The sequence below is a fragment of the Crocuta crocuta genome, unplaced genomic scaffold (genome assembly GCF_008692635.1).
Source record: "Crocuta crocuta isolate KB4526 unplaced genomic scaffold, BGI_CrCroc_1.0 scaffold223, whole genome shotgun sequence".
NCBI lineage: Eukaryota > Metazoa > Chordata > Mammalia > Carnivora > Hyaenidae > Crocuta > Crocuta crocuta.
The window spans coordinates 6,865,788-6,893,261 of NW_027529426.1; the positions used below are offsets into that span (position 1 = coordinate 6,865,788).

The 27,474-nt window shown below is 37.0% G+C and overlaps 1 protein-coding gene and 1 long non-coding RNA gene across 4 annotated transcripts in view; one reads left to right on the forward strand and one right to left on the reverse strand.

Annotated features, from left to right (window-relative positions):
- ARAP2 (ArfGAP with RhoGAP domain, ankyrin repeat and PH domain 2) overlaps positions 1 to 27,474 on the forward strand; it is a 190,175-nt gene that overhangs the window by 65,579 nt on the left and 97,122 nt on the right. For all 3 annotated transcript variants that reach the window (XM_077758955.1, XM_077758957.1, XM_077758956.1), the window contains exons 10-15: positions 4,707 to 4,822; positions 7,734 to 7,933; positions 11,505 to 11,590; positions 12,344 to 12,526; positions 17,777 to 17,951; positions 18,408 to 18,542. In XM_077758955.1, coding sequence (XP_077615081.1) covers positions 4,707 to 4,822; positions 7,734 to 7,933; positions 11,505 to 11,590; positions 12,344 to 12,526; positions 17,777 to 17,951; positions 18,408 to 18,542 — 895 coding nt within the window. The remainder of the gene's footprint in view (positions 1 to 4,706; positions 4,823 to 7,733; positions 7,934 to 11,504; positions 11,591 to 12,343; positions 12,527 to 17,776; positions 17,952 to 18,407; positions 18,543 to 27,474) is intronic.
- The window catches only part of LOC144227332 (uncharacterized), a 132,618-nt gene continuing 117,525 nt past the window's right edge, over positions 12,382 to 27,474 (reverse strand). The window contains exon 3 of the long non-coding RNA XR_013333912.1: positions 12,382 to 12,428. This is a non-coding gene — a long non-coding RNA (uncharacterized LOC144227332). The remainder of the gene's footprint in view (positions 12,429 to 27,474) is intronic.

The following is a 27,474-nucleotide window of genomic DNA, read 5'->3' on the forward strand; positions in this document are numbered from 1 at the left end:
CAATAAATGGCTTATCCAGGATTCTCCTCCAGATCTGACTCCCGACGGTCATGACCCGCATGACTCCTACATGGTCATGACCACCTTTGCAGGTGTCCAGATCTGTTCTACCAAGCATGGCCATCATTATAGTAGGACTGGTGGTGGGATTCATGCTTTTTGAGATCCCACATTCTGTGACTGCAAATTAAATGTAAGATATTGTTTACTCCAGAATCTGTTTTTAGTTTATGCTTTTTATAGTACTATTCTACCCACTGAATTTTCATGCTCCTGTTTTTTTCCACCCAGTTTATAGCATTTTAAGTATTGAAAGTGTGGTTTATCCCTGACTGGTGCCTATTTTTCAAAATGAGAATATGGCTGACAATCAGATTGTAGTTAATGGGTAATTTATTTTTTAACATTTACCTTCCACCCCATTAATTTTTTTAAATGTTTATTTATTTTTGAGAGAGAGATAGAGACAGAGTACGAGCAGGGGACAGTCAGAGAGAGAGGGAGATACAGAATCTAAAGCAGGCTACAGGCTCTGAGCTGTCAGCACAGAGTCCGATGCAGGGCTCAAGTTCACGAACTGTGAGACTGACCTGAGCTGAAGTTAGACACTTAACCGATTGAGCCATTCAGCCACTACCCCATTTTTTAAAATTTATGTGTATTTGCTAGTAATTTGTGTGTTTTTCTGTAATTAACTTTTTCATAGCTAATATGCTCAGTTGGTTTCAAATTCAAGAGGTAGAAATTAATAGCAGTAGCTTACCAGAACTATGTAGCACTTACTCCGTGCCTGGGGTTCTTTTAAGCATTTTCGGGATAATTGATTCTATCCTCACCATACTGATGAAGTGTAGTATGGCTCATTTTGCAAATGAGTGAAGTGAAGCAGGAGATACATATATATGATCAAGCTGGTCTGGATTTTGTCATTTATTTAGTCAAGGTTCACCTCCTTTGGAAAGTCTCATAGGAACACAGCTCTCTTTTCAGAGATTGGCTGGATTCAGTGTTTACGACTATGAACTTGTTACAATTCTTGCTCATTTCCTCCCTAGCCTAAAGCTTCCCAAAGGTGGGTACCCTGTCTTATGCTCTTGTGCAGACTCAGGACTTAGCATGATTTCTGGCATTCACTGAATACGTAATAAGTGCTGTTTTGCCAGGACAAATTTTCCCATTTTAAAAATGACTATATCTTCTCTGCCTTTTTCACAGAATAATTTACAAGGTCAGATGCGGGTTCATGGCTTTCAGTAAGCTTCAGAGCACTACACAAATAGTAAACCAGTTACGGAGTGCACCATATATGCTTAATGAAGTCTGATGCTTTTAAATCCTTTAGACATTAGCAAAGGAGTGGGCACCTAGGACACAGGATCTTGAAAAACCATTGTGTCACTGTGTTCTGGTATTTTTAACCAGTAGTCCTAATGATTTCAAATGATTTTTGTATGATCATTGAATTTCCCCCCTCTTCTCTACAGAAGGCAGAGGGAACTGTTGATATCCTGATATTTAAATATTGCAGACTCATCCTGTCTAGATTCTCCAGTTGGTTCTGCTGTCTAATTCAGTTTTCTCAACATAGGCTGCATATGAGACTCATAGGACTGTGGTTTTGCTTTTTAACTGAAGATTTCTTAAGCTCTGCTTTCTAATTCAGTGGATCAGAATCTCAGGATCAGAGGGAGAGATCAACATGGAAAATTTGGTCATCATTGAGGGATTAGATATAAATACATTCTAAATACAGACTGAAAAAGAGGCTTAGTGCCACCACAAATATTTTTAATAAGAAATACAGTTGTTTAATATTTACTACCTTTCAAGAAGACTGACACTTATTTTGTTAATCTCCTGTACATTTTACAGTCCATTTGTGCTGGTGAGTTCAGTGGACACTCTAATTACTCAAAACCATATGGCCATGGCCAGCAGCTGATAAATGGGTTACAGTTTTTTTCCAGGCCAAAAAAGTCATCTTTGCCTTGCTTCGGAGAAATTTGGGGTCTAGACCTCCTAACCCTCACTTATTTTATTTTTACCAGAAATTGCAGCTGTATACATATATAGACATTTCACACCTTGCTTGTACAAATGAGGGCCACCAATTCAGGCTGGAGCCTGGATGAAGCTCATCAATTTCCATAAAACATTGTCAGTTTTACCATCTGCTGATCGGATGGTTTGAGTATATACCTCTGCCCTTAACAACAAACAGCACCTGCAAGCCAGGCCCTTCTCAGAGAATATAGAACTGAGCACATCCAGCTCTTGTCAGTTCTTCATTATGGAGAATTGCTTGAAGGACATGCAGTCTATTCTAGAGTTACTCCTATATCAGGTTGGGCCACCAGAAAGCTGTTTTAAAAATAACCTACCTTGCCTGACAGATGGTAGCTACACTTGTGATCATAGCACAATTTATAAAGTGGTGGGAATCACGATGTTTGCACACCTGGAACTAATGTAACATTGTATGTCAAGTCTACTTCAATAATAATAATAAAAAAAGCCTTACCTTGTTACCCCTACTTTAAATTCTTCGTTGATAAAAGGAGTTTGAGTTTTCAATCCCTTGCATTGGGAGTTTCTCCAACAGTTATATCATCTAGCCGGAGAATTGGTATGGAAAATTGAGAATTTTTGTTTTTGGTTTTTAATTGTAAGTATAACCTTGAACCTATATGCTGAAACTTATTAAAATAGAGCATATTGGAAAAGTTGGATTCCTCTTGTTCCACATATATCACATCAGGTACTGATTTTTGAATGAGTTTACAAAGTAGAAGTATACTACATTTTTTTCTAATTATTTTGCGACACTTAGCCTGTCTGTGCATCTTATTTTTTATATTATTGACTCAATTTCTGGCTTATTTTTTCCTAATAGAATAAGCTATTTGTACTTTCATTAAGGAAAAAAATTCAAATTTATGATATGTTTTATGAATGAGTCATTTCTTTATTCTTACTAAATATTTGTACGTTAAAAAAATGAAGAGAGGCTTTTCTGCAATTTATGAATGAAAACTGGATACTTTTACAAGTGGGGGAATCTGTTATAAGATTATTTTATTTCACTTATTTTATCAGTCAGGATTGCATTAGTATCCTACGGCAAAAACCCCAAGGATCGCCAAGATAGGGATTTGTTGTTTTAACAAATCTCTTGGTGTAGGGCACAGAGAGCTGATGCCACCAAGGAACAAGGTTTTCCCTATTTTTTTCTCACCCTGGCATCTTCAGGTACGGGGATTTGTCCTCAGGCTTTTCCTCTCAGGGATTCTAATGTTCTATAATGGCTTCTGTGGCTCTAGATGTATTTCAAACAAAAGATGGAATGGCGAGGGGTAAAAGTCTTTCTTCTTTCAAGATTTGTCCCTCCAGCCCCATCTCAGGAATTGTTTATATTTTATTGACCCAAACTAGGATATATTGCCTTCCTAGCTTGCAGGGAAGATGGGAAAATAGTACTTTTACTTTAACCTATTAAGAGAAGGCCTGTGATCTTTCACGGTATCTGCCTGATGTATTCTTATTGAAGATGGACCCGTGTGTGTGTGTGTGTGTATATATATGTATATATGAATACATACACATACATGTGTGTATATATATATATATATATAGTATTTAGTATGTATATATATATAAACGTATGTATGTATGTATATAATCTTTAGTATGGCTACTTTTTCTATTCAGGTTTAATTTAGGAATTCAGAGCACATTTAATCTGAAACTGTTTACATAGATAATCTTTTGAGGTAGAGAATAGTTATATTTTTTAAAGTGTTGAGATTATGTGATAAGTCAAATTCCAAAACCTTTATGATTAGATAATATTTCAAACTTTAATGCTTTTAGAACGAAGACTTTGTAGCCTTTTGAACACTTGCTAGTTTTGGTGAGACAAAGTGAACATAGTACCTGTAAGGTATTGAACAGATGATAGTTTTCATACCAAAATAGCATTAAAGGAGCTTACGGATTTAATTGGAGGAGGAAAGTAATCAATATTGGAAATGAGATAAAATTGTACAATAAGTAATGCTTTAGTGTGAGAGTAAAGGACAAGGTGTGACAGAGCGAAGGTAACATCCCATAGTAAAACAAAGACCAGTCGGGCAGCTTGAGTTTCAGTCCCTTTGTACCACGTCCAACTAGCTGCACTCTACATGTGATGTTAATCTCTTTGGTCCTCGGTTTCCCCTTCTTTTTTATTTTTTTATTTATTTCTAGGAGAGAGAGAGAGAGACAGCGTGAACAGGGGAGGGTCAGAGAGAGAGGGAGTCACAGACTGAAACAGGCTCCAGGCTCTGAGCTGGCAGTCAGCACAGAGCCCGACGCGGGGCTCGAACCCACGAACCGCGAGATCATGACCTAAGCGAAAGTCGGAAGCTCAGCCGACTAAGCCACCCAGGCGCCCCATCCCCTTCTGTTTTATAAATAGTAATTATACCAACCTCACAGTGTCATTTGAGTCCCCTCCTAGAAAATTGCTAGGCACGTGGTAATGCATATCATGTATTTAAAGTGCCTACTTAAAATCACTGTCAATCCATTTTTAATGACTCATTTAACTCCACATATATATGTGTAGTACAATTTAGTAGGATTTATTGGATTTTAGAGAATATAGTGGTACTCTCCAAATCTAATTTTGTTTCTTTATAACGTGTTAATGTTTTTCTCCCAACTAGGATTTTAAGAGTGGACTTGGTATTACCATAATTCCTATGAATGTCGCAAACGTAAAGCAAGTGGTTCGAACTGTAAAACAGTCTTTTGAAATAATCACTCCCTACAGGAGTTTTAGGTAAGCTATATTCAAATGTTTGTGTTTGTATTATTCCAAGAAAGCTTGGGTGATCTACTTTTACATGGCTAGTGGTGATTTTATTTCTTATGGATCACTTAGTAAAATTATGTTGGTTCTTTTCTGTTATTGTCTAACTTGTTAGCCAGTATATAAAAACACCATGTAAAAGTGACTTGAATTATTACACACAGCCTACAAAGATATTAGCTAATTTCATGAAATTTGAGTCTTGTCTTTACTGAATGTATTTTTTTCTTAGTAACTAAGGCTTGATAAATATATTAATTTTTTTATCAACAAGTATATAAAAAGATCCTTCACATTTTAAAGGAATAAAGAAAGAATATTACATTGTCTTTAAGCTGTATTTTTATTTATCTTTTTTGAGCCTAATCAAATGCAATCCTCCTCTAAAATCAATCCCTGATTTCAGTTTTTCCATAATGATTTCCTAAAAGGAACTCTTGCTTAAAATGATGGTGATGGATCTCATCGCACTTATTGATCAAATATGTGTATATATATATACATATATATGTATGTATGTATGTGTGTGTGTATACACACACACACACAAACACACATGTTTATTTATATATTTAATGTTTATTTATTTTGAGAGAGACTACATGAGTGAGCATGATTAAGGAGGGTCAGAGGGAGGGAGAGAGAGAAACTCCCAAGCAGGCTGCACACTCAGCACAGATCCTGAAATGGGGCTCCATCCCATGAACACTTAGACTATGACCTGAGCTGAAATCAAGAGTCAGACACTTAATTGACTGAGCCACCCAGGTGCCCCTTAGTGATCAGATATTTTTAATATTTCATTATATGTATTATATTATGGTATTCTTGTAATTGCTTCTTAAGACAGGAAGAACAAAATGTAAAGTTCCTAACATCCTTTAATAATCTATACTGACTCCATAGCTCTAGCACACAGAAAAGGCATAAGTCAGTATCTGTGAGCTCAACCATATTAATTCATTTGTCACAAATAATCAGCATATCACAGGGTAGTTTGCAGGTCAGAGACAATTGTCAGAGGCCTTTGAAGGATTAACAGTTACCTAGCAATTTCAAAAATATTCCCAAGTCTGTTACTCATTTTATCTGTCAGAATGTGTCTAGTGGCTCAAATTTTGAGGAAAAAATCACCTAAAGAATAAGAAACTTCATTTTCACATATGCAGATTCAAACCTAAACTGAAAATGTAGACATTACCTGAACTGTTTTTACTCACAGTACTTCTGACACAGTATATGTGTTTTTTCCTCACCCCAACCACTTCTCCAGATACCAAGTGGGTATCCTACAATTCAGTCCTGTTCTGACAGCAGTTTCTTGGATTGAGCATTAAACCCCACGCATTTGAGGTCTCAGTCCCACAGAGCTGCCCTCACATCAGACTCTAGTCGGAAGACTTGGACCCTCTCCTTAGCCACACTTCTTTCCAACTTGGCTGCACATCAGGACTCCCACGACCCCTGCTGTGCCAGATTCAGTAATTTGCTAGCTAGGGTGGCTCACAGAAGTCAGGACAGTGTAATTATTATTACCAGTTGCTTATAAAGACTGCATCTCAGGAACTTCCAAATGGGAGAGCCACACAGGACAGGGTACAAGGGTTAGTGATGCAGAGCTTCTGTCCTTCCCTGGATACATCAGCCTCTTAGCACTTTAGTGTGTTCACCAGCCCATCTGAACTCTGTTGTGCAGTAGATATTATTGGGGTTTCATTATGTAGGAATGATTGATTGAATACTTGCAAACACCTCTCCCTGTTGGTCTGGGCTGAAATGTCGAACCCCCTTACTCCTTGGTCTTGGCTTGGTCTTTTCTCTTGACCAGCTCCCATCCTGAAACTATTTAGGCCTCCAGCCACAAATGATCTCACAAGCCTATAAAAGACACTTATCATTCAGGTCATTCCAAGGGTTTTAGAATCTGTGTACTAGCAACTATTGGCTGTGACCAACCTCTTTGTAATAAAATAGAAACCACCTAGGAGGTTTATTGAATATTACACTGATGATGGAAACAGAAAGTGCTTTGAAAAATACCCATGTAGTCTCCTATGTTTCCTCATGGATTATTTGCACTGTGTTAGTAGTCTGTTATTTTCATTATTTTTCAAAACATTTTCATCTTCAGAACAGAAAATTCTAATGTGAACATTTTGCAGGTCATTGACTGAGTTTGGAGTCCTGTGGCACATTTTGTGGTGCATCGTAGGTACTCAGTAAACATTTCTTAGAGTAAGCCTGTGTTTACTATTTTATCCCTTTACTCAGGTATCCAATAAATACTAAGAATTAGGATAAATCAGAACATGACTAAAAATGAGTTAGAATTCCATTAGAATAGTAATCACTTAAAACTTTTTTGATTTCTCAGTTTCTTAAAGCCATCTGGACGTTCTTCTAATTAAAAAAGACAGTCTATTTTTAAGAATGAAAAAAATCAAAATTTTGGTGGCTGTTTTTGGTAATTTCGTTTCAGACTATCAGGGAACACTTTCCTGGCAAAATAATCCAATAGTCCTGAAACTCTGAAACCGCCAGCTTCTCACTGATTATTATATAACCAATGCTTAGGACGCATGGCCTCTCAGTTAAGCTCTTGACCTCAGAAAGCAATTTTTAATCTCCTGGTCAGAAAAAAGTGCATGTTCGTTTTGGTTTGAGATATGTAAACAGATTCATAAGCAATGTGGGATTCTAAAGGGAAAAGAGTAGTTTTTAAATTAGATGATTTTTAACAGGAAAGACTGTTCAGCTGCCTGGAAGGCATATATTTCAGCAGCTATTTAATTTGTGAGTGAAATGAATATGCAAACTGAACATACTGCTTAATTAGCCTTTACAAGGGAGATCGATAATGCAGAAACATTAATTGTTGCAGCTTTACAGCCGAGTCTGAGAAAGAGAAACAAGAGTGGATTGAAGCTGTGCAGCAATCAATAGCAGAAACTCTCTCTGATTATGAAGTAGCTGAGAAGATTTGGTTCAATGAGTCCAACAGGAGCTGTGCAGATTGCAAAGCCCCAGATCCTGACTGGGCGTCCATCAATCTCTGTGTTGTCATCTGTAAGAAGTGTGCAGGTAATTAGTGATAAGTTATGCTTGTCACTGTTTGGTGGCAGATTGGCACCGGATGCTCTTTATTGTCCTATGTGATGTGTTTCAGCTAACAGTTGTGGAAAAATAAAAACAGAGAAAGCTTATTACATTTAAATTAAATTTAGAAATATCTTCTCATTCCACACTTCTCTTATGCATGACTTAGATGTAGAAATTGATTTTTAAGCATGTAATCATTATGTGTGCCTACTGGTCCATGTGTGGAATTTATGAAGACACTGTTGACATGTTTAGATTTTAAGGTGAGTGTGTTTCATAATGTACCCTGAACACACTTGGATCTTTGTGTGATTTGCCTATCTTTCCCCCAGTCATATTTTTTAGGATGTATATTTATTTCATATCAAGGTCATTCTGAGCTCTAAACTTGGTATACCAGATCTGTTATCTCTTTTAATGAGAGTTTTTATATAGAAGCATTTCTGAAGAGTATTGAGGTTTATGATGGAAATGGTACTATGACTGGTTACCTTATGGTGACTTTACAGCTTACAGACCATCTGACAGTTCAGTGTACTTGGGGGTTCACAATTGTAAACACCCGACGCACAGCTTAGGTGTGTGGCCACAGAGGTCTTGCAGAAAGTGAGCTACATCCTAAACTTTACTTTCCAGCTCTACCAGGTGTTGTGCTGGTCCTGGGAATTCAAAAGATGTCTAAGAGTTGATACATCCTCCACAGATCTATAAATAGTAATTTCGGTAGAGCACGCTAAGGGCAAGGCCAGAGTTGAGTATGGGTTTCATTGAGGGAAGAAGGAGGAAAAGCACAACCTCCGCTCGAGCAAAGACTGGGACCAAGCCCTGTCTTTTCTAGAGCTCTGTGCCTCCACATTTCTTAGCACACCAAGATTTTTGTCAGGACGTAATTAACATCAATAGCAGTAAGAAGAAGCATCAGCTAACCCCGCTCTACTTTGTATTTTTTCCCAACCTTTTTTGCCTTTCCAGGCTCATTGAAAGAGAGCTTTTGTATTGTTCAAGGATATTCTTTCTACTTATTTCCTCTGCTTTTTTCTTCTCTTCTCAAGATCCTCATCTCATCACGTACTCCCTCTCTGTAATTATGAAACCATGGCTTCTCTTGTTTCAGCGTGTATACCCAGGCAAGTCTGTCCTGTCAACACTGGCTTCCGGAAAACTTTCTGTGTACCATTCTCTGTCCCTTTTTCCCTTCATAGACCAGGTACTTTCAGGAATAGAATTCTGCACAGATTTTCTTCATTTCTTTCACTCCTACTTTTTCTTCATCCTATAATCAGTTTTCTTTTCTCTGTAGTCCAGTAAAAATATTCTCACTGTATATACCAATGCATTTTCTCTCAGTTTGTGAGTGGTCAGTTCCTCTCTTGTCATCTCGGCAGTGTTCGACACTGCAGTATTTGACCACCGTGTCTCTCTGTGACTTTCCCTCCTCCCTCAACCTAAGATGCCATCTTCTCTTAGTGTGTTCTTAATTCTCTGGTCATGCTTTTTCAGGTTACTCTTCCTTTGTCTGCTCCTAAGATACTTGTGTTCCTTTGGGTTACATCTTCAGTTGTCTTTCACTCTGATGTTCCTGATTGATGGTATTTATCAGTTAAATTCAGCAGTCACTTTTTTTTTTTAATAGTTTATTGTCAAATTAGTTTCCACATAACACTCAGTGCTCATCCCCACAAGTGTCCTCCTCCATGCCCATCCCCCCTCCCCCCACATCCATCAGTCCTCAGTTTTTGTCAGCATTCAAGAGTCTCTCATGGTTTGCTTCTCTCCCTTTCCCCCACCATTTCCGCCCTTCTTCTCCCCCTTGTTCCTCCGTCAAGTTCCTCCTAATCCTCCTGTACGTGCAAACATATGATATTTGTCCTTCTCTCAGCAGTCACTTTTAAGTGGGCAATTCTCACCCTGTTGAACACCGTACACTTAGGTCTGCCTACTGGAGTCTCTTTTTGGATTTTTGTGATAGCTCAAAAACAGCATGTTAAAAATGGATCTCTTAAGGGCACGTGGGTGGCTTGGTTAAGAATCCCACTTCTGCTCAGATCATGATCTCACTCTTAGTGAGGAGCCTGCTTTTGATCCTCTGTCTCCCTCTGTCTCTTCCTCTCCTTTGCTCATGCAAGCACTCTCTCTCTCTCAAAAATAAATAAATTAAATAAATAAATAAATAAAACACATAAATGGAGCTGTTATTGCTGCCCGACTCATTACATAACACTGAGCATTCTCATATATTCCACATCTTGGTCAGAATCAATACTGTCTACCCTGTAGTCAAGCCTGAAGCCTGCGAGAGCCTCCTGCCCCTTCCCCTTTCCTTAAAGCTCACCAAATTCCATCTGTTCTTATCATCTCAGGATCTCTACATCTGTACCCCCTTTTGTTTCTCCTCCTGCTGCCTCAACTCGATTCCTGTCATTTCTTGCCTTCGCTACCCCAAGGGTTCCTGCCAGTTCTTCTGCTTGTTTTCTGAGCTTGACCCTTTTCTGTGTTACCTTCAGGTCATCTTCATAAATGCAAACCTATGCATCTTTCTGCCATTGGGATTTTAGGACCTGGTGCTCTGAGAAGTTTCCATTTTAACAAAAGGAAGAAAGGAACCTCTTCCCAAATGTAGAAAGAGGAGTGAGCTTTCATGTTCATAGGCAAAAAATCCTTAAGATAAAGACAGCGTCTTGTTTACCTTTGTTCCTTCTCAGCCTAGAAAGCGTCTGACACAGTCCTCGGTGCCCTGTAATGACTGATTGATGATTTATGCAGCATAATTGAGTTGATGAGAGTAGAATGCTGAATTTTATTCTCTGTCAGGCATAAGCATAGAATAAAGAATCCACTTCAGATTTTTAGATACATGTTTATTAGAGTTGTAATATGTAATACTCGAAAAATATTAAGGGCTTGAAGCAATCATCCTAGTCTTTTCTCGAGCTAAGGTTGTGCTCTTCCACCATTTTCACTCAATGAAACCTGTCCTCAACTCTGGCCTTGCCCTTATCATCCTCTATAATGACTATTTATAGATCTGTGGAGGACATATCAACTCTTAGACATCTTTTGAATTCCCAGGACCAGCACAGCACCTGGTAGAGCTGGAAAGTAAAGTTTAGGATGTAGCTCACTTTCTCCAAGACCTCTATGACCACGCATCTAGGTTTTCTTTTTAGGAGTACAATGATATCCATGTTCAGGTACATGCGACTTAACACACTTGTCATAAAAGTCTTGATAACCAGTAATTGCTAATTACCACATCATAAATATGCACATATACATAGGCATACACATATATACATAGTTTTAAGACTGTAGTTTTATACCACCACAGGGTAGTGATGAAGATGGTTACTTTTATTTTCATTGGGGTTGGGATTTCTATAAACTTACCACCACTACTCTTGATGCTATGGGCATTAAAGAAAGTAGATATTGGGGTGTTTTCAGTTGAAAGGATATATACCTACACACATACGTGTAGACATAGACATTTTTAAAAAAATATAGTCCCATTTACATAAATTAAAATAGAAGTATAATTGTGTTTTACCTTCAGGACAACATAGATCTTTAGGACCAAAAGATTCCAAGGTTAGAAGTCTAAAAATGGATGCCAGCATTTGGAGCAATGAACTCATTGAGGTAAGTCTGACTTACCTGTGGCAGTGGTCAGCAGGGGTCCGGTAATAGCTGGCAGTGGGTGGCACAATTATGTTAGGAGCTCCGTGAGAAAGTTTTCACCACACTGCACAAGTGGCTTATAGCCTGTTTGATAGTAGTAGCTTTCGACTTCAACTTTTAGAATGCCTCTTAAATGAGATAGTTATTTTAAAAATAAAAAGTACAAGGAATCTAATAGTAATAACTACGTTTAAAGGCTTGACAGCTTTTTTATTTCTAAGCCAAAATTTTCTTTCTTTCTTTGTAACCCAGCATGGATAAAATATTAGAAAAGTGAATGAAAACGTTTGGCAGAATTTTCTATTTTTCTTTCGGCCATGCTCTGTTATTAACTGCGCTCATCTGACTTTCTGTCTCCCATTTCCATTTTCTTCTTGGATTCCAGTACCACTCTCAACCACATTAACCCACCTACTCAGCCATTTTAAATGAATCTGTCTCCATGTGAGCTTCAAAAATTAATAATGCCTTTGCTGCAATTTGGTTGCTCGCAGTTTCTTTCCTAGCTAATCTTGTACTGTTATTAAAAGCAACGAGGCTGTATTTAAAATAGGAATAATATCTGCTTTCACACTCCATCTTCCTGAAAGATTTGGGTTTTTCCTGTGTTTTTGCATATTTTATACTGTTACATTTTAATTTGTGAGTCAGGTTTTTGCAAACTCAAATGCATTTTATTAACTGATATTGTTTCATAACTTTTTAACAATTCAGCTCTTTATTGTCATTGGAAACAAAAGAGCAAATGACTTTTGGGCTGGTAATCTTCACAAAGATGAAGAATTACACATGGACTCACCTGTAGAAAAGAGAAAAAACTTTATCACTCAGAAGTACAAAGAAGGAAGATTCAGGAAGACCCTACTGGCGTCTCTCACCAAAGAAGAATTAAATAAGGTATCAACAAATATTTAACAATAGACGTGGATCTTGATGACTTTTAAAATATGTGTCAAGGGGGAGGCTTGGATGGCTCAGGTCATGATCTCATGGCTCCTCAGTTTGAGCCCCGTGTCAGGATCTATGCTGACAGTTCAGAGCCTCGAGCCTGCCTCAGATTCTGTGTCTCCCTCTCTCTGCCCCTCCCCAACTCACTCTCACTTTTCTCTCTTTCTCTCTCTCTCAGAAATAAACATTAAAAAAAAATTTAAAATACATGTCAAGGATTTTGAAAAGAATTTTAAAATGTCCTTTGCCGTCTGATAAAAGTATTGCTTAATGTTACTTTATTTCCATTTTTGAGATTGTACTATTTACTGATTTTACCATTATTTTACTTAAGAATTTCATTATCAGTGGTGGATAAATTCTTTGTTAATAACTGGAGTTTTTAGGTAACTTAGGTCCATTATTCTTTTTATCCCCATACTTAATTGTTGGTTTTTGAGAGAGAGCTTGCATATGAATGCATGCTTGTGAGCAGGGGCAGGGTAGAGATACAGGGGAAGAGAGAAAGAATCCCAGGCAGGCTCTCTGCACTGACCATGTGATGCAGGGCTTGATCCCAGGTATCGTGAGGTCATGACCTGAGCCCAAATCAGTGGGCTCAATGAAGCAGATGCTTCACTGACTGAGCAACCCTGGCATCATCACACCTAGTCCATTATTCTTAAAACTGTGACAACTTCCCTTATTTTCGGGACAGGACACTAAACATAACTTCAGTTCGTACAGTGCTGACATTGTGTCACCAAAATCTACATCCTTTACTCAAGTGTATTTTTAGAAGCAGTGGTTTGCTTTGTGCTGTTGGCCTGAAGTGTTATTTTCCTTTGGCTGAGTGATTCCAGATCTACTTGTACCTGTTTTATGCTGCCCACTTGTTCTTCACCCTTTTGGCAAAGGAGTTGTTAAGCGTCCTGCCTCCTTTTTTTAAATTGCTGCTTCGACTTCCTGTGTGTTAGGAGGCTTGTCTATGTAAAGATATTTAATACATGTGCTTTTTATATGCCTGTTGTTTTTGTGCTTAGAGAATACATCCTTTCATGGTTATCAGTTTTCTGGCATGCTGAACATCTTGGAAAATAAACACATAAAGACCCTTTTCATACTTCTCTAGAAATTATATTATACAATTGACTTACATATCAGATAAGTTCCCCTAAACTACTTCTCTAGAAATTATATTATACAATTGACTTACATATCAGATAAGTTCCCCTAAACTAAGTTTTTAGTCTTTGTACATCTTTGGTAATAGCAAAGTGAGGCCACCAATAGATTTTAAGGCAATGGCACACAAAAAGTGAAGGATTGAATGGGCACTTGAGGTAGAGGAGAGTGAGGGAGATGGCATGGGGGAGGGACTTGGGAGCTATTATTTATATAGGTTATTATTAAGACATTTATTAATAAATTATTAATTTTATTTTGGGTGGTGGTTTCATTGGTGCTAATTACATTATTAAATTGTAATTGACAAGTTATACCATAGTCATGGAATAATAACAGGGTAATGTTAATGAGGGATTAGGATTAATTCTGTGTTCCAGAGGTCCATAATACATAAACATATGAATAGTAAATTGTGAATTTGAGGAAGTAATTGATAATGTTTGGACACCAGGGCATATCTCCTTCCAGTGGTTTCTTTCTTTCTGATGGTGATTGCTATCTTATTAGTAGGTATACTGATGCCCCCAAATAAAATCCACTCTGCCACACCACACAGTTCCATGAGCTCAGACATTAGATAAGTCTTACATTAATTATTAGCAATTGCATTCTTCCTAAAAATATTACAGAGAAGTCTACCAATTAGGATTTATTTCTACAGTGGGGTTCTTAAAAATGATACTCTTAATGTCAGCAAATAATTTATACAAAAAACTTGTTTTATTGAATATATATATTTTTAATTTTTTTGAGTTTATTTTTATTTATTTTTTGATAGAGACAGAGAGCAAGCTGGGGAGGGGCAGAGAGAGACAGGGAGACCCAGCATCTGAAGCAGGCTCCAAGCTCCAAACTGTTAGCACAGAGCATGATGCCGGGCTTGAACTCATCAACTGTGAGATCATGACCTGAGCCAAAGTTGGATACTTCACTGACTGAGCCACCCAGGTGCCCCTGAATATATATATTTTTAATTGGGATGTGATTTACCAAAACACTGTGTAAGTTTATTCAGCTTATTGATTTGATACATTTACATATTGTAATATGATTACCATTGTAGTTGTAGCTAACACCTCTGTTACATCACATAATTATCATTGTTTTTTTTTATTGAGAACATTTAAGATCTTTCAACAATCTTGAGATAAATAATACAACATTATTGATTATAGTCACTGCACTGTGCATTATATCTCCAGAAGTTACTTACTTTCTAGTTGCAAGTTTGTACCCTTAAGAAACATCTCCCCATCACCTCTCCCCTCCGCACAACCCTTGGTAACCACCATCTGTCTTTTTTAAGTTTGTTTATTTTGAGACAGAGAGAGAGAGAGAGAGCGCAAGCTGCATGTGTGTGTGAGCTGAGGAGAGGCAGAGAGAAGTACAGGGAGAGAATCCCAAACAGGCTTCATGCTGGCAGTGCGGAGCCTGACTCAGGGCTTGAACTCACAAACCACAAGATCATAATGAGCCAAAGTCAAGAGTTGAATGCTTAACTGACTGAGCCACCCAGGTGCCCCATGGAAACTAATCTGTGTTCCTAGGAGTTTGGTTTTTTTAGATTCTATATATAAGTGATATGTAAAAAGTGTCTTTCTCCATCTGGCTAATCTCACTAAGCATAATGCCTTCAGGTTCCATCCATGTCCCAAATGGCAGGATTTCCTTCTTCCTCATGGCTGAATAATATTCCATTGTGAAATACTATACTATATTGTTTTTATTCATTCCTCTGTTGATGGATACTTAACGCCGTTTCCATAATTGGCCATTGTGAGTAATTCTTTAATAACAGATTGCAGGTATCTTTTTAATATTGTTTTTATTTCCTTTGGATATATATGCCAGAAGTAAGATTGCTAGATAATATGGCAGTTATATTTTGAATTTTTTAAAGAACCTCTATACTGCTTTCTCTAGTGCCTAAACCAGTTTGCATTTCCACTAGTAGTGTTTAATGGGTCTTTTTTCTTCTATGTCTTTACTAACATTTGTTATCTCTTGTTCTCTTGATGACAGCCATTCTTTTGGGTATGAGATTTATCTCATTGTGGTTTTGATTTGCATTTCCTTGATGATTAATAATGCTGAACATATTTTTATGCAACTGTTGACCATTTGGATGTCTTCTTTGGAAAACTGTGTATTCAGTTTTCTCTGCCTACTTTTTAATTGAATTGTGTGTTTTTGTTGTTGAGCTTGTGTGTTCTTTATATATTTTTGATCTGTGCTCCTTATCTGAAGTTTTATTTGCAAATACTTCTTCCCATTCTGTAGGTTTTCTTCTTGTTGTGTTGATTTTTTTTTTCTTGATGTGAAGCAGCTTTTTAGTTTGATACAGTTCCACTTGTTGATTTTTTTCTTTTGTTGCTTGTGCTTTTGGTGTTGTCACCAAAAAGTCACTGTCAAGACCAATTTCAAGGAGCCCTTTCTTGTGTCTTCCATAGGAGTTTTAAGGTATCAGGTCTTATGTTTAAGTCTTTAATCTTTTTTGAATGCATTTTTGTGAATGGTATAAGGTAGGGCTCCAGTTTCATTTTTGCTGTATGTGGTTATCCAGTTTCCAATAGTATTTGTTGAAGAGACTATCTTTTTCCCATTAAGTGTTGTGGTGGATAGATATTCATTGCACACTTATAAGTCTGAGTTCTTTTTCAGGTTCTGGCAATACAGTTGTGCTAAAATGTAAATGTGCTTCTTTTATTCACTAGAGTGGTAGTCAGGTAGACTGTCCATGAACAGCCAGAGTCCAGTAAATACACCATAGCAAATACTGTGTTCTGTGAAGCAAAACAGTGAGCAGATGAAAGACTAAGAGTAAACACATGATTAAATGGGAAGACAGTCAAAGGCTATTGCAGTGGATGAGATGTTAGCTGGCTTCTTTTCCAGCACCCTCATTTTGCAGATGAGGTCAACTAAGACCCAGGGAGGAGAAGGGATTGCCTAAGGTCACCTAGCAAATTAGTGCAAAGTCAGATACAAGTCAGGCTATTTGATCCTGATGGAAAGGAAATTCTGTTGGTTGGTGAGACTATGGTAGGAAAGATAAGTACATTTATTAATAGTTGACCATCCAGGGCTGGAATTGTGAATGCATCCTGAGACCTCTTTGCTGTGCACCCTGAACTCTCTATTGGCATATTTAATGAGCAATTATTCGGAAGTTGCATTACAGTGAGTAAAATAACCAGTGATCTGTCCAGGTGCATCCTGTCAAGAGGGAGGTGAAATGGTGAATTAGTCCTGGGCTAAAACATTAGATGGAGTCAGGGTGCTGAAATCACAGGGTCGGGAAGCAAATGGGAAACCAGTAAAAGTAAGAAAGAAGGAATAAGAAGAGATGTGAAGGCAGCTTTACTGGAGGTAACAGCAAAAAGAACAACAACACAGTTAGGTTCTAGCAGTTCCTAGCATTTGTACAGTGATATATAACGTAAGTAATTCTTATTGTTTTATTACCTCCTGCCTGCTCTTCCTCCTTCTTCCCTATAACTTCACACAAAAGGAAAGATACTAGGTTTGCTTTGCACTCTTTCAAATTCCCAAAGCACAGCAATAGTTTCAAAAATTATATAGATCTTGATTAGGCTGAAAAATACATACATTCAACATTCATATGATAAAAAGATATAATAGGTATTTGATTAACTGCATTTTAAATGTTTTGCATTTTCGGAGCACTAGCCATTATCATAGTACATAAGCATAAAAAATGTCTTCCTGAGCAACTACAATGGATTGGAAGGTTTGGAACATCACAGCAATAGAACAATGAATTAAAACTTGGATGTAATTTACACTAGGTTAAACTAGATTAAAACTAGGTTGTAATTTACATGCATACAAAGCAGTCCTTTTGAACCTATTGCTTATTTCAGGGCATACTTATTATTAGTTTTCCTGGTTAAAAAAGGAATGTGGACTTCATCTTATAAATGGTTTGGTAGACTTTCACTCATTTTAATAGCTAGAGTTGTATTTTCTTCCCTTTAAAGCTCTTTTTTTTTTTTTTTTTGAAACAACCAGGCTCTATGTGCTGCTGTAGTGAAACCAGATGTTCTGGAAACAATGGCTTTGCTGTTCAGTGGAGCAGATGTCATGTGTGCAACAGGAGACCCTGTGCACAGCACCCCCTATCTGCTGGCCAAGAAGGCGGGGCAGAGTCTGCAGATGGAGTTTCTCTACCATAACAAATTCTCAGGTTAGTCCCTGTCCCTCCCTCAGCCTGGTCTCTTCCATGTATCTCTGAAATTACTGAAGCACAAGTCTATTTATTTCTCAGATAAAAAGAACTGTCAGAATGAAGACCAGTGTGATTATTAAAAAGATGGAATATGCTGAAGACCATGTTTGGCTTAATTTCAAGGAAAATGTTTAGGAAATAAATCTTTTCTATTTCTTTAATCTTACAAATTAAAAATTAAAACAGTTAATCCCACATAATCGTTTCACCAAATTTAATTTCCGTATGTGAATAATAAACATAACTGCTTGTTTGCAAATTCTATGCAAAGTAAATATTTCTGTGTATTTATTCTGTAGTGAATTTGAAGTAACTTTTCTTCTAGCTCAGAACTCACCTGTATATTCATAAGCGAAGGGAAATAAATCACATACATTTTAGATTTCACAGGTATGATTTCTGTAATTTTTCCAGATTTCCCTCAGCATGACATTCACTCTGAAGGTGGATTAGGTCAAGAGCCCTCCCAATCCACATTCCTCTGTGACTTTCTGTATCAGGCTCCTACCACTGCTTCTAAAGTCTCTTCAGAGAAAAAACTGCTTGAAGGTATCTTTTCTGCTTCTTTTAGATTTTGTTATCTGATAAAACTTTATTTCATTATCAAAACAGTTATGTTTAAATTTCGATTTTTTCCCCCCTTAAGATGTTAGATTTGATATTGCAATGGAGAAATCTTTTCTTTTTGAGGATTTTCTAAATGCTTCAAGGCACAGATAGTATTTCCTGCGCTGCAGCAGGGATTTACCACTGGGTTGGAATGCTGTATGAATTCTCAACAGAATTCACTGATGTCTACTTGAGGGCCAACCAGCTCTGTTTCAGGATTTAAGCGTTATTCTAAAGAAATGTGAAACTCAGCCCTTTTCCTTATGGACAGACACCCTAACTGGTGAGATAATAAATGTCAACACAAAGGCAGAAGTGACAAGCTTCCAGTACCTGTTCTGTTGGCATACTAAGTGATATGAAGTATTCAGTTTTGATTATAAGTGTATGCATATATAAGTAGAATCAAACTTAAGCATGGTTTCAAAAAGTGATAGGAAGTAATTTAACTGAACAGCTTATTGTAGGTTTGGGGAATTATCTGAGCAGTCACGGTAGGCATATATCCATCTCTGTATCCAGCTCCTGTGTCAGGCCTGTGCTAAGAATTAGGGATTACAGAAATGAATAAGACACAGGTCTTATGCTCACTGTTAAATACATACGAACTAATTTGAGAAATGTAGGTAGAAAAATGTAATGAGATCTGTCCTGCTGGAACAAAGAGAATTTAAGAGCGATTAAGCTGTACAGGCCAATTGGTATTGGGTGTTTAGAGGCTGAGGAGCCTAGATTTAATTCCCTAGGTGGTATAATCCAGGTACGCTACTCTTATCAAAGGAACAATAGGCTGAAAAACTCACTTCAGGGTGTTAATCCTGATTCTTGTGCACTTAAAGTGATTATTTCAGTATAAATGCTTTTTGCCCAAAGAAATGATATCCCTAAGTAGAATTATATTTTTTTATTAGGTTTTCCAGAAAATAGTAGCTATCCTTTAGTGAGCAGGTACTATGTGTAGAGCATTGTTTTAGGGACTTTATGTACATTGATTATAAGTCTCATAGTTAAAATGGAGACACTCAGCAAGAGACAGAATTGTACATCTGATTTGTGTTATAGTTATTGTAATGCTTTGACCTGGTCCAAGTGTGATGGCTGGGTGACATTTTAAATTTAGATGTTTCTGGTTCCTTCAGCAATTGGTTTTTAAATACCTTCCTTTACTCAATATAACCAATAATAAATGAAGATTTTCTAGAGATTTTCTGGTGCTCTTTAGTATTTACCCTTAGGTGGTCAGCAGTTGGTCAGAAATGGGGAGGGGAGTACCTGAATAATCTGTGAATTGACTGTAGTAATTATTAAAATAATTGGATAACAGGCATTTAATGTACTTGTAAATAAATTTACAGGTTTTCTAGACTATTTTTTCTGAATAGTGGGAGATCTTAACTCACCCTTCAGTTACTTATAAAAAGATGAAATAGGGAATTTGAAATATGAGGTTTTCTTTCTAAAACTTAAGTGTATCATAAGCACTCATCAGTTAAAAATAAGCTTTCATTTATTTTTTGGCAAAAATAAAATACAAAATAAACATCGTGCTTATAATATTTATAGACTTACTGGTTTGTTTTGGTATATCCTCGAAATAGATTGCTTTTCTTAATCACTTGAGGAATAAATTAATATTTGAAATTGGTAACTAAATCATTCTTTCCTTTTATCTTTTATAAATTAACTGTGGATTTAGAAACTGGTGGATTCTTTGTATATGTAATTAAATTAGGGGTGTTTTCTCATTTTGGAACATCCTATTTTAAGAACTATATAATTAAGCTTTTGTACTTTGGCTATGTAGCACAAAAGATACTATTTTATTGGAAAATAATCTAGTAATGCACTCTTTGATGGTCTTCATTTTTCCATCCAGTTTGTCAGCCAGTTCTATCATTTCAGACTCAAAATAGATCTTGAATCAGTTAGCCCTATCATGTACTGACTGGGCTGCAGTGCCCCCCATATTTGTCTTCCAGTAAGTACCCTAGTTTCCTTCCAGATCATTCTACAAAAGCAGATTTCATGATCATTTTTAATGATTTGTCAATTCACAATCAGGTCTTATATTTTCATTGCTTGAATATATTTAGCAGCTTCCCTTTCCAGAATATAGCCCTGTTCCTTATTGTGACTTAAAACACCTTTCTGTCCCTTCCCCACTTGATCTCATATTACTCCTCCCTACACTTACATGCCTGACCACACTGGTTTTTTCTGTTTCTACAATATGTCATGTTCTTTTCTGACCTTCTGGACTTTTGCACTTGCTGTTCATTTTGCAAGGAGGATACTTCCCTCAGTCTGACTTTTTCTCACTTTGCAGGCAACAGTTTAGTGCCACTATGGAATGCTGTCCCTGGCAGCTCTTTCGTTTCATTGGGCGCTGCTTATTTCCATCATGGCATTTATGGCATGAAGATGACCCCTCCTTTATTGATTTGTTTCTTCCACTCTCTGGAGTAAAAGCTCATTGGGGCATTGGCATTTGCTGGCTTACTCGAGCTTAGCTAATCTTTGGCGCCTGAAATAGTGTCAACACATAGTTGTTATGTATAAATATTTGTTGAATAAATGACCATTTCTCTAATCAAGTTATTACAGTGTAAAAGTGCAAGGGATTTGTCGATATTTTGTCTTTGATTTGTGCCTAAAAATATATAATTGCTGGTCAACAGACATACAAAAAGACGCTGAACATCACTAATCATTAGGGATTAGTGATCAACCACTTCACTTGTCAGTATGGCTAGTACCTAAAAGACAAGACATAGATGTTGGCAAGGATGTGGACAATCTCATGTGCTGCTGGTAGGGATATAAATTGATGCAGCCACTGTGAAACAAAGGATAGAGGTTCCTCAAAAAATTAAAAATAGAAATACCTTATGACCTGGTAATTGCACCACTGGGTATTTACCCAAAGGAAGCAAGAACACTAATTCAAAAAGATATATGCAGCATCATTTATGATAGCTGAATTATGGAAGCAATCTAAATGTCTATCCATAGAAGGATAAAGGAGATGTGGTTGTGGTGTGTATATACAATGGAATATTACTCAGCTATAGAAAAGAATGGTATCTTGGCATTTAGGACAGTATGGATGGACCTCAAGGATATTATGCTAAGTGAAATGAGTCAAGGCAAATACTGTATATGAATTCACTTATATGTGTAATCTAAAAAGCAAAACAAATGAACAAATAAACAAAAAACCAGAAAATCATAAATACAGAGAACAAATCAGTGGTCACCAGAGGGGAAGTGGTTGGGGAGGATGGGCAAAAGAGGTGACGGAGATTAAGAGGTACAGACCTTCAGTTATGAATTAATTAGGTCACGAGGATGAAAAGTACAGAATAGGGAACATAGTGATATTACAATAATGTTGACAAATAGTGACAGATGGCAACTGTGTTTATCACGGCAAGCCCTGCGTAATGTATAGAGTTATCAAATCACTGTTTTGTACCTGAGAGGTATGTTGTACAACTGGAACTCCTATAACAGGACATGTCAACCAGGCTCCAATTAAAAAAATATATAATTGCTGACACAAAGCAATTTGTTCAGTAAATGTCTACTTAAAAATGAAAATGTCGAACTATCAAGAAACAAAGTTCTGTTTGTTTTTTTTCCTTCTTTCCTCTCTCAAGATGCCACACTGGTGTTACCCTTAGGAAGGAAAAAGGAATTATTTGGAAAGATTTAGAGATGAAAGTGTGGTTGTCACCTTTGGTCCTGGCTGGCAAGCACCTGGGCTGCACCCCCTCTGCCGGTGTTTGTCAGGACAGCCAAGGAGCAGCATGATTAAACAGGAAGAAAACAGTCAGGATGAAATGTATGCAGTCCTTTAGAGAGTGACGAGAGGCTTCAGATTGTCAGTTGAGGTTTTCAGGATTCAAAGTTCTTCTAGCCTCAGGTTATGAAGACTGATCTGTAGTTTTCTTTTTCTTTTTTTTTTCTTCTCTTCTCAATTTAGTGTTCATGAAAAGAAAGACTGATAGCTTGTGTTAAACCTAAGTATAGAGCTGAATAATAGCATCCTGGTTTTGTTTTGTGTTTTCTCCCCTCAACTGTATTTTTTTTCCCCTTGGTGTATTACTGTGATTTGTTGACATGGTGATAGATTATTAAAAAGCAAGTGGTTGATATGGTTTACTAGAAACTCTATATCATCTGTTTATATTTGATTTCATAAATTAGCATTGAGGAATTTTGAAGATCTTTTGTTCTATAAATGCCTGGCTTGTATAGTCTAAAAATGTTTCTTCAAGACTACAACACATTTATTTTAAATGAAAAGAATTCCTGGTGTGTATTCCTATTTTCAGTGAATGCTGAATCCCATCTTTTTAGGAAATTCTTCATCAGGAAACAGCCTCATGCTTTTGAAAAATAATAGTTTTGTTTTAACTATCTTAAATTTACTCTGCATATTTGTATTTGAAGCCATGACTTCTCCTCTCCAATATATTTTAAAAATGGGCATACATGCTTCACATGTATAACAAGCACAAAGAAGCAGTATGTAAAGTAAGTTCCCAGAGCTTGGCTGCCTGAGGTCTATTCTCAGCTCTGATGCTAAGTACTTGTGTGACCTTAGAGAAGTCAGGTAACCATCTTGTGCCTCTGGACAGGCTACGGGGAGGGATGTGTAAAAGAACTAACCTAATAGGGGTTTTCTGAGGGTTCAGCGAGTTAATGTAAATAAAACATGCAGCAGAGTCCATTGCACATATGACAATGATAGGATGAGGAACAGCAGAAAGCAGCAACGGAGGGGCTGTCTGTATACACAGCTGCTTCAGATTTCCATTTAGCCTCAGAGTTTATGCATATTCTATGGGTGGTAGCTGACGGCCAGCGTACCCACCATACTGTCCACATCGCTTCACAGTAGTGTTTCAGTAGGTCACCTCTGGAGTCCTTTACATGCATTTGAGTAAATCCCAATAATGCTTTTCTTCCCTGATCTAAATATCAAAACTGAATAGAATGAAAAACCCCTACAGCCAGTCTAGCCACCACACACACCAGCTCTTGTCAAGAACAGCTTGTATCTTGAGAGTTACCCTCTGGCTCCAGTTGTACTTCGGTGGACATCATCTGATATCTGGTTACCAGTATACGGAAGTCTACTGTATAGAAGTACAGTAAGACTTCTATAGCAGAAAGGGCGTTCTCAAAGTCAGAGTTAGGAGAGCATATCTGAGTTGGGCTAAGCCGACAGATACAGTCCAACGTAAGCTTTTGGTTGCTTCCCAAATGAACAGGAATGCCAAGATTTCTTATCACAGCATTGTTATCATAAATCCTCAAAGGTAACATCTGTGCCTGGCTTGTCTGACCTCTGGCCCATTTCCACTTAACACACGTGCACGCGCGTGCGCGCGCGCGCACACACACACACACACACAAAAGAGCAGATCAAGAGTTATAGTAATGATAATACTATAGGACTAAATCCCCTCAAGTCTGTGTTACTAACTTAAAATGAGTTTGCACTCACCTTTTTAAAGGAGCTGTCATTTCTTTCCCATTAGAATTTACATAATTAGCCTCTGCATTTACATTTATGCATCGTGCATTTGGCACTTCTTGTTTAAAGCCTTCCATTGACTCCCACTTGTCTGCTGAGAGAGGAGCAAACTCCTGAACACCTGTCCTGTAAGCCTCCTGGGGCCTGTCTTCTGCCGTCTCTTCTGATTCTGTGGTCATCTTTTCTATTTACTAACTTTACGTGTAATCCAGTTCTCTAGCCAAATGGAGTTTTGGAAGTTTCCCCTTTCCTTAACTTCTCATAGTGTTCTTTCCCAGAATTATGGAGTGATTGATTGTAGCTCCAAATGTATTTTTTCACTGCTTTAGAAACCTGTCCTTTTAGTCATAAATAACGATTTCAAAAGCTGTTGGGTTTTTTTTGTAAAATTTTTTAACATTGTAGTCTAAGGGTGGCTTCTGTCTATGAATGCTTCTAACCCCTAAAGGGACCCCCTTCCACCATAGTTATTATTCCAGCCACATCCCCCCTTAGATTGGATTGCAGTCTGCATGAGGACAGGGGGTAGATCTGTGTCAGTATTTATCTGCATAATCCACAATGTGCATATTGGTAATTCTTCACGAAGATTATTCTCATCATCGGAGTACATTGTTTTGAAGTTAAAACTCCAGTTGATTAGTACTTTCACTTTTCCTTTCCTTGTCGTATAGTTTAGAAATCTGCAATAAATATTCATTTAACAATTATGGCCTATCATGATTTTCATATAACTGTACAGAGTACACACTGACTCAGGATCTGAGACTCCTGGAAGCTTAGTATATCACCTCCCAGTATGCTTTGATTGGGTCTCTGGGAGTGTTCTTTTCTAGTACTCAGGAAGAAATTCTTTGTGCTCTTTTCTTCTGCCAGTCATCATTTCAGCTTTTCATTTGGAAGTTTCTCAGAATACAGTGATCCCAAGCTCTCAGGATTTTCACCTTTTAAGTGTTTCTCCTTGTGATGGTTTTTGAGACTAAACACATTATATGTCGTCATCTTTCTTCTACTTCTCTCCTCACCCTACCTATGATAAAGAGTAATTTAAAAAGGATGATAAATACTTTCTTTTGACTTTTTGTTTTTAATTATGTTAACATAATTTCCAACCTGGAAAAGTTACAAGCATGGTACAAAGAATTTTCATATACCTTTTGCCCACACTTCCCAAATATTAATGTCTGTCTTTGTTGTTTTTCTTTCTGTGTATGCATGTATATATGTACATACATGTGTAAGTGTGTGTGCATATTTTTTAGTTATTTAAAAGAAGGTTGCAGACATTGTGCTCTTTTATCCTTAAGTATCTCAATGTTTTTTCTTTAAAAGAAAGACATTCCCTGGAATAACCATGCTATAGTGATCAAAATCTGGAAATTATTTGACCTACAGATTTTATTCATTACATCTCTATAAACCTTTTTTATTAGCTGTAATATCTGTGGATCTAATGTATGTTTTAAGTGCAGCATTACAGGTTGCTTATATAATTTGATTCTTGGCAATAACTACAGTTTAAGAGTTTGTACAATCTCTATTAGAGTCCAGAAATAGGATAGTGAGATGATAATTCAAATATAATTATTTTTATCTCCAGAGACGGAAAATTTCAAATAATTTTTTCTTCTTAGCATTCCTTTTTGTTTTAAATTTATGTATTTTGAGAGAGAGAGAGTGAGCAAGCATAAGCAGGGGAGGGGGCAGAGAGAGAGAGAGTGAGAGAATCTCTCAGAGAGTGAGAGAATCCAGTCAGGCTTCATACTGTCAGCACAAAGCCAGACGTGGTGCTCAAACTCATGAACTGTGACAACATGACCTGAGCCAAAATCCAGAGTCAGATGCTTAACCAGCAGAGCCACCAAGGTGCCCTCTTTTTTAAAAACATTCAAGTTTAATATTTTACCTCACTTAGAGAGTTATTTGGCAAACTACAGACTTTGAATTACATCACTAAGACCTATAGAAAATAACATCTTTCAGCATTTAATTTTCATGTTAGTGTCATTCACTAGGAGATATATAAGATGACTAATGGGTTTTTTTGCTCATTTTAGCTCTTTAAAGTGGGAATTAAAAAGGAGTGATGAAGATTAATAACTAATTTTGGCAATGCAAAGACAGGTTATATAAAGTTACTGTGTGGTTGGTGTTCATCCCTTTCATTTGAACTCTTGGATTTATTTATATTTTCATTGTCTAAATTTCAGTTGAGAAGTAAGCAAGGAGTGACGTGTACTTTTGGAATGTATAATAATGTAAATAATGTAAAACCCACTAGAAGAGTGAAATAGTAAATACACGCTTTATATTTGCACATAATTTTTTAGACTTCATTTGGAGTAGAGCGAGCCTGAATAGACTTGTTTCCAAAATGACACTTTCTTCCCAATCCCACTGTCTTCCATTAGACTCTGCTTTAGCAAATAAGCATTGCCTCTTTTTTTTAGAACGGACCCAAAATTTTACTTTCAAAATTAAAAGAGATAAAGCATATACAGCCTTAGGAAGTAGCTTCTGACTTCCATTATTTCTTGCTCAATTTGGTTGTAGTAGTTAATAACTTCTCCTCCCTTTATCATTTCAGTGGTCAATACCAATTATCTTTAGCTTAAGTTTTGTCTATCACAATATTGTTTCATGTTGTCTGGACCATTATTTATACTCATGTCTGCACTGACTCAGGTATTCTATTAGTCTGTATAATTTACTTTCACAAATGAGATTCTCATAGTTTATGCATTAGCAGATTTTGGCTTACTCTGTACCTTTAAAGTGTGTTACATGGCTACATTTTTGTGGTCAGGTCTTACTTCTGTATGTAGTTCTTGGACCCTTTCCAATTTTCTTGTTCCTAAGCCCTGTACCATTTCCAGGTCTGGTTCATCAGCTCTCTTCCACCTTTATTTGGATCCCTGTTGTGATTTCAGAAGCATTCTTCCTACCTTCTAGAATTGCTTGTTTCTCCCACTAGAGAAGAGCTTAGCCAGTGTTTTCTGTCTATTTTTCTTGCTTCTACTTCCAGACTGTGGAGATTGCTGAGAATTGCCAGTTAGGAAACCTTGCTTTTTGTGTTGGCCACAAATTCATGTGGGTTTATTTTTTTTTAGTTTGGTTTTAACCTAGTCTGGTTGCAACACAGTATTTGGTGATCTTTATAAGCAATTCTTTTTCTAACTTTTACTATACCAAAGGAAAAATAAAATGTTTTCCATGGAAAACAGATTTGTTCCTTGTTTTTTAATTTTTAGACATTATCCTTTGTCTTTGATAAATTCTTTCCCCAGATCTTTCTCTCTCTCTCTCTCTTTTTTTTTTTTTTTTTTT